This window comes from Rhopilema esculentum, chromosome 3 (assembly GCF_057945365.1).
Source record: "Rhopilema esculentum isolate cy_ngs chromosome 3, ASM5794536v1, whole genome shotgun sequence".
NCBI lineage: Eukaryota > Metazoa > Cnidaria > Scyphozoa > Rhizostomeae > Rhizostomatidae > Rhopilema > Rhopilema esculentum.
Window position 1 is genome coordinate 6,625,190 of NC_142817.1, and position 13,828 is coordinate 6,639,017.

Here is a 13,828-nt window from a genome sequence, read left to right on the forward strand (position 1 = left end):
TGTAAGTAAATTCCAGTTGCTCGTGGCTTTGGGAAAACATATTAAACAATTTTCAAGTCATAAATCTCATCTTCCACACTCGTCTCTCTTGACGATTCTACAACTGCATCTTTTCAATCGCATTATACAAATTCTTTCAAGGGACAAATATCACAGATATGCTGTTTATGCTTTCAAACGTAAGAACTTTTTGATGTAATTCTTATTTGTTTAAGATCATAGTCACCGATTAGTTTCTCGCTACGAGCCACAGAATGTTGTATTTTTCCAGTCTGATCTTTGTGCGTTTCCACGCTGGCATACCATACAATCTAGGTATACTCTGGTCTGGTCTGAGGTGAGGTCTTAGCAATGTATAGTAAGACTTAATTTTCAACGTAGGCATAACCTCATGCTTAACCTACTTTCCAGTTTCTACATTGCAGTTGGTTTTCATTGGCTTGGTTACCAATTTCGTTACACAAATAACCGTTGTCATCAAATAAAGGCACACAAGACTCGACTTTGTTACTATGATTAATCACCAAAAAACGAAGAAAAAAACTGTGCCCTGTGGAACACTTGATCATGACGTTTTCAATAACGATATGTTCAAGAAATCTAGCATAGTACTGATGATTCTAGAGCAACTAGCCTATAGCCTATAATTCACTGTTTCGTGCCTAGATCCTTTGTCCTTGTATTTTAACTTAAATTTATACCTGATGACCGCATTAAGGTTGAAATTCAGAGTAGCAGCCTAGAACTGCCTTGTTATTTACACCAAAGGGCATTCATAGGTCTGCATATACTGCGCCGAGCAATTTATGATATTCTGGAAATAGTACTTTTCATTGTTACTTAGACAAAATTTTTGCTTTGGCTCATGGCCTGTAGCAAAATCCGCAGACTGCACGAGCAAAAAAGAAAAGCTGCACGTAATTACCTATCGCCAATCAAACTAAGAAGCTTCAGCATTATTTCCCACTAAAAGCATAGCCTTGCATAAGATATTACCAGGGACGAAAACAAGTCGCTAATTTTGGAGGGTCGTGGAAGGATGAAAATTCCAACTTTACTTGAGGAATTTTTCTTTCGACCTTTAAATCTACTGTACCTACAAAATCGATATTTGGAAATATCCCTAATTCAAGATTTCTAGTGTCTTATTATAACCAACATTTTACTTATATTAATTAGCCTGAAGTATAAAAACACTAAAGACGATAAATGAAATCTCTAAATTTGGATCAATGTAACACGAACATTGAAACTTTTCGTAAAAAGTGAAGCAACATCCAAACTTAATAAGCATTCTATATATTTAATGATAAAAATGAATATTGTTTCAAGTCAATTAGCAGCGATTCTTCTTTTTCTGCTTTGCCTTTTTCAAAGCTGCAGATCAATTTTATCTAAAATATCACTTTAATGTTTACCTCTACTAAGACAGGCTACGAAGTGTTTGAGCGTACCCAAAGAACTGCTTTCCTATCTTGTGTCAAGGCACTGCATATTTACCAATATTGTGTCAAGACACTTTAACGATATGGAAGCATCAAGGAATTGAGTCCTTCGTCTTTGTTTTTGATCAAAGGAAATTTTTAACAATTTTCAGAGGCCAAATGAAGTGGGGATTCAAGAGAGCAAGTGGATATGCCCGATTTGTAAGATAAAATACTCTTCTTTGATAAAATACTGCTGCAGCTTTTGCGAGGTTTTCTGCCTTCACAGCAGCTTTATCATAGCAATTTATAATAAGGAGATAAAGACGTTTACAAACAGCAGGTGCAGTCGTTTTTTTATAAGAAGCATTGAACATTTCTAGTACTGAAAGGTTCTTAAATTTTTATTATACTAACTATCTACTTGTATTTTCTTAAAAAGTTCCCACTTGAATTTTTCTGATCAGTACAGGGTATTATTTTTCAAAACTGTAGGCCCAGTACTGATTGTAAAGTTTAAATTTTCTTACCCGGGAATTCACCTTGCCTGTTAAGATTTATTTGATTCAATTTAATTCCCGTCAAAAAAATAAACGGTTCAATGGTGCAATTCTAGATCCAATGGCTACAGGACTTCACAAAAGAGAACGATTACTGGAATTCACAAGTTTGGTCTTAATAAAAGAAATCTAGGAACTTTGTTAAGTTTTCCAACTGAAATTGGCTTTTCTAAACTTTGGGGGGGGGGGGGGTGTCGCGCATCCCTATCGTTTACGTTCCTGGACACCACCAGGTTTTCAGGTTATTAGTATCTCATCTGAGGCCTAGGATTGGATAATATTTCAACATGTTGCTTTGAGTTTAAGTACTCTAATTGGAAACTTGTCTGGGACTTTCGCATTTCGTCTGTCTTGATTAGAGAACAAACTTTCTCTTTCCTCACAGGCTAAAATACCTACCAAAAAGCCCTTGGAATGCCTGAAGTGTTATCTAAAACAATAAATGTTTCTAGTAAAAAGGTTCACTTATGATTTTTACAAGCTCCTTTGTTAAAGCTCCCTCTCTCATGAGTCACCCAGGCCCCACCCCCACCCCTATTTGCAAATACCGGTAATTCATAACCCCCTTTATCAAAGCAACTTCCCCTGCGCAGGACTGCTGCAGTTAAAGTACCAGGAAATTCAAGATGGCGAAGGATCAGAGAGCCGGCGAAATTGCTCTCCAACCTACTGCGCCTTTTCTTTATCCAACAAAGATGATTTACATTTTAAGCGGGTCTCAGGTAAACCAAAGAAATACTCTGATGAGATCTTTTTATGAAATCATAGCTAGCCTTAGGGTAGAAAATACTACAGCATATATAGCCTTAAGGCTGGTCAAATTTTTCGTCAGTAAAAAATGCAGTTGAGGAAATGCCTCCGAAGGGTATTTTGAATGACCACCATGACGTCCTTACAAATAGTTTCACTAGGCAGGTCTTCTAACGTTAAAATTAAGTTTAGAATTGTTTTCTAAACACATAATCTGCAAATATGCAAAACGATCTCAAAAAATCAACTGTCTGTGGCACACAACTCTTTCTTGCATGAATCGTATGTTTTGTAATAAGGTTTTTGAAATTTTCTTGGTTTTTTAAATCAGCTTTAGAGATATTACTTTATTGCTTTATTTAATATGTTGGACCTCTTCGGACAAGACAAAATTTTAAACGCTGTGACTTTTCTGCCAAGAGATTCACTTCTGTTTCTATGCTGTTCTTAGATAAGGGAAACACATTTTCGTCATCTGGATCTAAATGCTAACCAGTGAATAATATTGGTGGATTTTCATCAAATTTCTGAAATCTTACCTTTTTTTCTTTCAAGTACTGATTGCTCTCCGTAAGTTTCTTGACTTTTACTGAATGCCCAGTAATAATTTCTAAGCCAGTCTGCCATGAAATATTTGTGAATTCAACTTCTAGAATCAACAATTATCTTATTAAAACGATAGCATTTATTCTATGGGGACTGGGACAAAGCATTTTTATCTAAGGTATAGAAGTATCTGACTTATGTCAGTCTACTCTTCATTCTTTCAGATGAAAAGCCTCAGCTACTTATATTTGATCATGGCTTGTATGAGGTGAATCTTGATTAGTTATATGCAATCCTCATCTACATTATCAACAAATATTATCAAATATCATTTCATCAGACTAAGTATGATGTTATTCGGTTATTTTATTACAAATGATAGTAATCGCCGCAAACAATTACCTGCTAAATATTTAGATACTTTGCAAGGTCTTGCCTGTACACTTTTTCACATTTCAGTTCCTTCCTACATGCAAGTCTGTGACTGTTGGCCAGTAAGATCTCACCTTTTAGTCCTGACATCATAAGTATCCCAACCTCAGGGAAATCATTTGGGGGATACGGCATGAATTGATTCAGGCCAGAAGTGTCACTTGATTTGTTACCATTTTTGGCCTCTAAGTTTACTGTGTTTTATCGTGTTGTTCTTTTGTTTCATTGCCATCAAATGTGTTTAATATCATAACTTTAATTGTATCTTTACAAAGAGTTTTATCTATTGTAAGATATGATGCAAGTAATCTATGATTTGGTGTTGAATGCAATATTTTTCATAGGGTGTTGATGCAATATTTTCATTTTGTCAGTAAAATCACTATGTATATAATCTTCTTTTTTTCAGCTTGTTGGGTTCAGCTTCAATTGTAATAACATCCATAGTTAAAAGAAAAATGTCAAATAGAGAGGTACAATAGATAGTTTTTTTTCTAGGCATAGGAATCACACAGTATGTTGACATCAAAAGAACGGAGCAGAACACTGCTTAATAAGCATATATTCTTTAGGTTGCTAGAATTCAATTTCCTATTTATAGGCACAAGCAATGGTTATCATTAATTTTAAAAAATGTTTCTAAAAAGTTGGTCAAAGGCTCTAGCACAACTGGCATTTTTAGAAATTGCCTGTATTTTGTATTTTCATGGAGTATGGTCTGAGGCTGGTTCTTTTAATTATAGTCACAAAGCATTCCGATTGCTCAAGAGCCTTTAATGATAATATACCTATGCTTTCAAAAAGTATTATCTAAAACAGCTTTTGAAGGGAAAATGGCTAGAACATTAAACTGTTGTATGCATTAGCTTGCAATCAATGACAGATTCATTTAATCACATTGATGGCTTACTAAAGTATTTCACAGTGAGCTGATTTTAAGTTGTATCAAGCTGATGTAAAGCAAATGGAGCTTCTTTTTTGCAGGTCCACCCTATCTTCCATCTTTCCTTGGCAGACTTGTTGGGCTCTTTGTTTCTTTTCATTGGATCGATCGCTTACCACACACTTGAGGAGACGGCTATAAGGAATAAATCATGCCCATACTTGACTGGGTTTGCCACGGTAATTAGATTTTGTAAACCTACTCTGATAATTATTTTCATATTTTGAAATTTTAGGATATAAAAGAGGATTTGTGTATCAGGAATATGTCAATAAAGATGGCTTTGAGTTTATGATTTTTTTTTGTTTCAAAATAAGATATTTTATCTTGTTGATAAGGATGATTGCAAAAAAACGGCTAGACAATTTGGCATTTCGTATTTTCTTTCTCTTTGTAGACTCAATTTTGCTAAGGGAAATTCGGTTAAATATTAATTGATTTAGAGAATTTTGCTTAACCTCAAAACTTTGATTTTTTCAAAATGACACAAACAAGTTTCTAATCTTTTAATTATTGTTTAAAGTTTATTTGATCACCAATATTTAACTCACAATATGGCAACTAACAGCTAACTTTTTATCATTATTGAGAACTAATAAATATAAAAGAAATTCAGAACTTTTCTAGACAAAAATCTCTTAAGAATATTTCAGTCTCAGTTTCTAAAGTCCAAATTTTTTATGAAAAGAGGTTGATTGTCAAAGCATTTTTAGTACCTCTGGCAAACCATGGTAAACCTTAGATGAAAAGGCTGTCATCAGTGCAGTGATTTGTTTGTTGTTTTTTCAATTGTTTTTGGATTATTGCTGTGTAACATGTTTTGGTACGTCACTGCTGGTATTGATAGTCTGTGTAGCTGTTTTTATAACAAGGGTAGAATTTTATATTAATTACCATTTTTTGACAGGATTGTTTGCTTTTCTGCAAATTTTATTTTATTACCAATCTGATGCTTATTTTTATCTTGCATAGGCTTTCTATATGGCTACATTTTTTCTGACATTAAACTATGCTAGAACAGTATACCAAAAAATTACAGTTCGTGCGAAAGGTGACTCAGTCAGGAGACCAATCCGACCATCAGTTGATCGTTCAAAGAAAGTAGTGAGTTTCTATGTTTTTGTGATTTTGCTCCTTGTTTTATTTCAAACTATCAGGGTTTCATCTTCATTGTGTCTTACTCTCATGATGTCCTTCATTTAAGATATGCATTGTACAGTGAAATCCACATTAATTGAGATCCCAATAGAGACCTGGACACCTCTAATCAGTGAAAAGTTTAGCAGTATAAAGAAGCAGAAGCAGGGAGCCTACAGACCTCCCGAGTTGATTGAGCCATTAACATAAGCAAATGTTTGTCGGCATCCCAAATGCTGTCAGCTCATTTTAATGGGTATTGACTAGCAACCTTTGGGTATCAGTTATTTATGGGAATGCATATAAATTCTTGCCCCTAAAAGCTTTTCTAAATAAGTGAAATTTTAATTTTATGTTTTCTGTCCGTTTTGCACTTTTTAATCGCAAGCTCTGTGGAATATGAATGCCTACTTTAGTTTCTAGCATGCCTCCTTGAAAAACAGACAGATAGCTTTGTCCCAAAACATCCAAGTTACGGCCACCTTTTTGCAATGGACAGGAACTCTGGTCCAACAGTTGTCTTATGTTAAAACTGATTCAATATATATTCCTTTTGAAATTGGGTGCAATGTTCCTGTCGTTTGCATTTGACTTTTGTCAAATTCGTCTCTAGACCCTGTGGATTTGCTCATTCTATAGCTATCTTGGCTCTTCACATTTTGGTAGAAAATCCAACCAATGTGGTATTGGCAGGACTGAAAGTTTGAATTTTGACAAAATTGGAACTTATTAATCAAGCACTTATTTGGTCAAATAAAGAACTCATACAACGATCATGATTGACAAGAGGCCCTCAAACTGAAAGGGATACATTTTATTTAAAAGAAAATTTATTACAGAATTTAGTTTAAGTGAAATGTTTCCAAATGTTAAGAGCACTATTTGCTCCTGCACTATTATCTCTTTTCGTTCCGCATTTAACTCGAAACAAGGCAATTCCATTCCATTTAACCTATCTTTGGATAATGATTTCTCTGTTTGAGCTTTTTCATAGCATCTTACAGATGGATAGCAGATGGCTGGTTGAAACCCATTTTCATCCAACTCTCATTCCGCCTTCATCTCGCTTTAATCCCACTCTGATCCCACTTTAATCCCACTCTGCTCCCACTTCCATCCCACTCTCATCTCACTTTCATCCTAATTTCATCTCACTTTCACCCCACTCTCATCCCACTAACATCCAAATTTCAGCCCACCTTCATCCTTTTGGGATGAATGTGTTTTTGGCAGAATAATTTAATATTGTGAGGCATATTTTCTAATGTGGAGGGATAAACAATGTTTGTTCAAATGTCTAGAAAACACATCTTCTTAATTGTCTTTTTCGTTCAAGGGTCTCAAGAAATGCAACACGCAATTTGTTTATTATGGTTTAGCATGGTAAGCTGCAAGAAGCCATTCATACATTAATGGGTATAAATGGGCCAGATAACATTCCGAGTGATACCACAGGGATCATCACACTGCACCAAACCTTTTTCCGATACATAGATATCATAAAGATATAAAAATGAATAGCAATAATGAACTTATTTCGTTAAGGAAAAAGAGAAATATCCTTGATTAAGCGAATGATTATTATGAATGTTCACTCAAAGGTACAAGTCCCTTAAACCGTAAGAAAGATATTTTAAAAGAATTTATAATTTTAATATTTTCCAAGACATCCAATACTTTTGCAATTTATATTCTGTTAGATAAAGTATTTTGTGCTTCTTTTGTTTTCCACTTTACAACAATCAGTTTTTCGTGTTTTAGGTTTCTTCCGTTGTTGGTGACTCTAATCCTTTTTTCTGTTGATCACACCTCGTTTGGACCTAATGATAACATTTGCTCCAGGTACAAAGCTTCCTCAAATTTGAATAGTTCAAAGTTTTTGGTACTGAATTTAAAAATGGCTTAGAAAAAGACAGAATTTTAAGACACTGAAGCTTTTTTTGACAATCTTCAGAGTATAAAACATCAGAACATGCTTCATCGTGAAAACGTTAGAACTTGTTAAGGACAAATCAATGCTCTACACCCTTGGGAGTGTCAGGCGATAAGTTTCAGCATTTTTATGTTGCATTAAAAGGGGGCTATTTAAGAACGGGTATATGGCTTCCTAAATTTTTCAAAAACCTTTTTCTGGTTATTTCAAACTTACTGTAATTTCATCTTCTTTTTGTTATGTTATGCTTCTTGTTGTTGATATCTCTATTGCGTGCCTATTTCTTATGAATCTCTGTTGCTTTCCCATTTCTTATAGCCCTCTGTCTGGCCCTCTCTACATTTCTGTACAAAAATGGCCATAGAAAGTTCTCACTCCAAGCAAATCTAGGTTTTTGTGTTTCCCCCTATAATTTACATACATATCAATTTATTTTCCAGCTGCCTGCCACTGTTCCATTTCAAAAATTCAAACTGTCAAGTAAGTAGGCTGTTTCTATTAAAAGTAAAATAATTTATTTTTTGATTATCTCCCTTTATGTAATATATATCTCCATCTTATTTTTAAAGATGATAAAAGATGCAAGTTATAAGGATGAGCCTGACTGGTATGGAATCTACAAGTACACCTTCCTGGGCTTCCTCGTCCTGTCGATTATCGGGACGGTGGTGAGTTGAAACACACTTTCTATGTAATGGAAAAATTAACTTTGCAATATTTTGTTGAAGCATACTTGCTATGTTATGTTAAAGCTTATGGAATATGCTCCATGACCACAAACTGTTATGTTGGAAGGCAGGAGGTTTCTCTTTTCCACGAAGCAGTGTCTTTCCACTTTAGGGTTGTAATGGGATAATATTGATTGATGTCTCATATGTTTCTTTTATTCTGTGATGTCTAAAGAAACACTATGTCGAATACCGTAAATCCTCAAAGAAGCCCCCGGAGCCTATTTGGCAAAAAATGTTTGGGGTGAGGGCTTATTCGACAGAGGGAGATTTATTCAAAGGTTGGGGCTTTTTAAGCAGCACCCAAAAATATTACCAGGGTAAATTCCTTCGTCTATTTGATCGACGCTGGTCAGTATGTTAAAAATGCATATATTTTGCAGTAAACCTTTTTGGAATAAACCTAATTGCTGTCGATGCAGTACCCAGACCATGAGGCCTTTTCGAAGGTAGGGGCTTATTCAGGGGCTTACGGTATGCGCTGAAAATTATGCTCTCAAACTCGATAGGCAAAATCTTCGTCACTTGTTGTCCCTTTTCACCAAGGCCTTTTCGAACCTAAAACGTCTTAAACCCAGCTTAATAGATACTGGCCAAGGTTCAAATGCCTTTTTGTTTCCTGTATCAGATCTTGACGTGATTCGAAATTGACTGCTTTCTTTGGCAGGCGTATAACATGATGGCCTACAGAGCTTTCAGATCTATACAGATTTATGGTGGTAAGATGTCCGATTACCTTTCCTTTTCCTGCATAGAGTGGCAAACTGATGACGTCATGATAATTTATTTTAGAAATATGTACTATGTCGAACATGGCCAATCCCCTAAATAACAAGTAATGTCTAGCTGATTTTGGAAACTTGGTTGCATTTCATGGTGTTCTTTCAGGTTATGTGGCCAAGATCCAATATTCTGAAAACATATTTTATGACGTCATCACACTGCCACTCTATTTTCTTTCAATCAATAACAGGCCTTTTACTGATTTTCGTTTTTACTTTGACTGCGCAATCTTTATAGTTCTGGTGACAGATTCTAATGTATTTTGTATTGGGATATTCTGAAAAGCGCCTTTCTTCACTAATAATCTAATAATCTAATAAGAAGTCTGCCTTTAGAGAAGTTTTTAAAGACATACCTGAAATACCTTCACCATAAAAATGATTTTGCATTATTCTTTTGCCTTGCAACAGTCGAATCTGTAAGGCAAAAGGAAGACCATAATATGAGCTGGCCAAAGTTTGTCTGCCCTGACTGTTTTGTCGTGAACATTATACGCGCATCATATCAAAACAGGCATGTTTTCGAGTGACGCGTAGCAAAAGCTGCGTGGATGTATCTTCTTCATTGGATTCGGTTTAATGCAACTTTACTCGTTTAATGCAATTTCTTTCACTGCTATTATAATTAAGCAATGTAATTCCAGACCCACCCAGTGCTTCATATTGGCAGACCAAATGTTTTCACCCTGGCATTTACTCTGATGAGGCCCTGTATGCCGGGGCGAAATATTAGTTTTAGATCAAATTCATCTTCAAAATTCGATTTCATAGCTTATTGGATTCTCATCATCGTTTTGGTTTGTTTCTTCCATGACCTTAAAATCTTTGTTCTCTCGCCAATAGGCTATTTTTGTGGGTTTATCTGTTTCTTCAAAAGCTGTCGTCTACTTTATGATTTCTTTTTACTATTGATTTCCTTAACCTTGATATATTTTTGTTATCTAGGCATCATTTCAAAAAGGCAACGCGGCATGCTTACATCAGTAAAAAGAAGACTGGCCCTTTTCTGTGGGACGTTTCTGATTTGTTGGACACCCAGTAAGTAAAAGAATTAAATGAATCTTTGGTACCGTTAAATTTGATAATAGCAGTGAAACACAGCATACGAAACACAGCATACAAAACACAGCATACGAAACAGAGCATACGAAACACAGCATACAAAACACAGCATACGAAACAGAGCATACGAAACAGAGAATACGAAACACAGCATACGAAACACAGCATACGAAACACAGCATACGAAACAGAGCATACGAAACAGAGCATACGAAACACAGCATACAAAGCACAGCATACGAAACACAGCATGCGAAACACAGCATACGAAACAGAGCATACGAAACAGAGCATACGAAACACAGCATACGAAACACAGCATACGAAACACAGCATACGAAACACAGCATACGAAACAGAGAATACGAAACACAGCGTACGAAACACAGCATACGAAACACAGCATACGAAACACAGCATACGAAACAGAGAATACGAAACACAGCGTACGAAACACAGCATACGAAACACAGCATACGAAACACAGCATACGAAACACAGCATACGAAACACAGCAAAGTACTTTTTATTTGCAGAGTATGAACGTTAGAGAATGATTTACGGTAACCAAAAGTTTTTATACAGGCGCGGGACGAAAGTAACATAGGGGATGTGGCAAAAAGTCCTTGAGTTACCTTGATCTTTTTGTAAAAAAAGAACTTGACTTCTAGCCAGTGTTCATAGAGAGTAGCATTTCTGGGCAATATATTCGTTGAAAGTCCTTTAGTCTAAAGAAATGGAAATTTGTGTAATAAAAACGCTACAAATTTTCGTTATGCCCCAAGCTTGACAAAATCACGAAATTTAGTCTGGATATTGGCTTGAAGAGGCATTGATGCAAGGATGGCTCAGTGGCTAGCGGCGCTGACAGCAGACCTGAGGCTCCGTGGTTCGAGCCCCTGGCATCACCAAACTTTCACCCAGAGTGAGGAGAGTCGCCAGCCCTCTGTATTTCCAGGCATAGGAGTCACAAGATGGGGTCACATCGAGAGGAAGGACCAGAACACTGCTCTATAAGCATAATTCAGTGTCCTTAAAAACTACGCTTGGATGCTAGGTAGAAACCAATACCAATACCAATTTCGGCCTGTTTTAGAGCTTGGAAACAGTTAATCATTGAAAGTATCCTTTATATCTAGAAATGCCTTGGGTTGGCAAGGTCAATTAAAATCGGCCATAACCGATTGTTTTCCACTATGAAGGCTCGACTGGTTTTCATTGCTAAAGTCGTGCTTCCTTCCATTCAAAAGGAATGTGCTTCTACCATTCAGGAATGTTTAGTCACATATGAAAGCTCGGAATGGGGGACGCATTTATCGGCAATAATTCGATAAGGAAAAACAACATGTTCCCACAAAATGGCAAAACGGCTCCGAATAGAAAACAGTAACAGCGTATTTGCAAAATTAGCATACATGAGACGTTAGCGGTCGCTAAATGTAAATGCATATATTTAAACCTGGATAAACCATCCATTATATTTTCTTTGTATGTTTCTTTATTGTATACACAATATTGCCTTTCATTGATTGCGTTTTCTTTGGTCCCCCTTTTTGTAAGATTGTCATCGTCTCATGTTTTCTTTCTAGGCCTAGTGCTTGGAATAATTTCTATGTCCTCATCATTTCAAATGAAAAGTCTATATTGGTTGTATATAATTCAGGTACGTTGCCTTGTTTTTTTCTTGAAAATATCTGAAGTGCTAATAGCTCTGTTTGTTGATATGTCATAATTGATAGATAACATCGAAAAACACCTTTGAAATGAAAGGGGTTAAAATAAAACATGGCTTCTTGAAATATATCTTAAAAAGCTTCTGGCTTTGTTGAATTTTTAAAATTATGGTCTGATTTTTTATTTGAATGCGATGAGGAAACATATATACAAGACAATCTGGCGGTTCATGGAGAAGAGGTTAGGCTAGGCGTATTGGTTAGTCAGAGTAAAACCAGCCATTTTTCTTCTCGGCATCTTTTGTCATCTCGTTGTTAGATTCTATTTAAACGTCGATTGCGATGCCTTAATGATTTGTCTTCTGTCCATCATAGATATTTATTTTAGACATAAAATGCAACATCTCACAATGGCAGTTATGATTTTAACTTTGCGGCTTCTTGATGTTACAAAATTCTTGCAGAGTTTCATGAGTAGATTTTTGTTGGGGAAGATTTTCAGATTGTAATCCTCACAAATTGTCAAATCATGACATTCACTATTAGATCCAAAATTCATAACAAGGTCCAACTTGTCTTGATCTCTGTTTCTGCAAAGAAAGCCAGTCAATTCCAAACTAATATTATATATGTCATATTGGGAACTGCCACTGTAGTCCTAATGCCTAGAGTGACAAGTAGCAAATAACATTCCTTTTGCTTCGTAGGCTTGTACATGTCCACTCCAAGGCTTTATAAATGCCTTTATTTACGGATGGTACCGACCTGGCTTCAAACAGGCAATTAATGAGAGGTCTCCCTTGGTCGTACAACCGGCCAGTTCTTTTCAAAGTGATGTTTGACAAACTAGGAAATCATTTTGTTGTATAATAGGATGCAAGCTTTACATTACCCTGAGACTCTAATATTTGCTCTCTGGATGAAATTACTATTTTGTTTCATATTTGTGCAGATAGGTTTAGAAACATTTCTCCCTGTTGAGACTAACTTGAAAATGAGCTAGGCTCAAAGGGTTGACCTCTATTCGTATCAAATATGTGCCTCCGTTTGTTCCAATATCTTTGAAAACTTTCTCTAAAACTTATTATCTATACATAGACTTAAAATCAATATAAGATCAAAACAGCCAAAATCTTTTCACAAATCTTTTAATATTGCGATCTTTGTATGTAATTTTTGTTCAAGAATTGAGGCATTAATTTGGATTTAATGCTGATGATAACCAATTCTTAAAAAACCAAGATACGCGTAAATACAAAATCTTAGTGATTTTTCCGGTAACAGTAACAAAATCAGGGTAATATAGGGCTTTCATGATATCGATTCTTGTTGATATAAATGGTACAGAGGAAACTGTACAATAATCATCGTGTCATTTTTAAAGTTTTACTTCGATGTATTTTTACTGACATATCTGGAATGATAAAAATCCCAGAGAAGAGAAAATTTTGTGGATTTTTTTTAATTTTCTATATTGTGTAGATTTTCATTTATTGGAATATTGTTACATTGGAAATATATTTTTATTTATACTTAAAAAGAATTTATTTTATGTATGTAGTTATTTTGTGTATTTTTTTTAGTTTTGAATCGAATCGTAGCACCCATTGATGTGTTGTTGATCAATATAAAAATGAAATTTCTGTCTCAATAAATTTCATCTGACTTTTCTAACTTCAAAGTTCACTATTAAGGTCAACCTTTCAGTTTGAAATTTATTCAAAATAAGTTTGTTCACCGTTGATTATTAGCTCCAACAAAATGATGAATATGGACTTGTATGTAGATTAATTTACTAATGATTTTAATGTTTGGCAGATAGTTCTAAACTAGCAAAGAAACTGGTGCTACGAGAAAT

The 13,828-nt window shown here is 35.2% G+C and overlaps 1 protein-coding gene and 1 long non-coding RNA gene across 2 annotated transcripts in view; one reads left to right on the forward strand and one right to left on the reverse strand.

Annotated features, from left to right (window-relative positions):
- The first annotated feature begins 2,584 nt into the window (after window positions 1–2,584).
- Window positions 2,585–13,581, forward strand: LOC135692424 (transmembrane protein 116). Its single transcript, XM_065210543.2, has 13 exons — window positions 2,585–2,706; window positions 3,505–3,548; window positions 4,122–4,185; window positions 4,697–4,834; window positions 5,628–5,759; window positions 7,129–7,175; window positions 7,554–7,634; window positions 8,166–8,205; window positions 8,295–8,393; window positions 9,121–9,172; window positions 10,181–10,273; window positions 11,887–11,960; window positions 12,678–13,581. The coding sequence occupies exons 1-13, from the start codon at window positions 2,611–2,613 to the stop codon at window positions 12,810–12,812; spliced, it is 1,095 nt and encodes a 364-aa protein (XP_065066615.2). The 5' UTR covers window positions 2,585–2,610; the 3' UTR covers window positions 12,813–13,581.
- LOC135691464 (uncharacterized) overlaps window positions 8,388–13,828 on the reverse strand; it is a 79,986-nt gene continuing 74,545 nt past the window's right edge. Inside the window, exon 5 of the long non-coding RNA XR_016144460.1 lies at window positions 8,388–9,652. This is a non-coding gene — a long non-coding RNA (uncharacterized LOC135691464). The remainder of the gene's footprint in view (window positions 9,653–13,828) is intronic.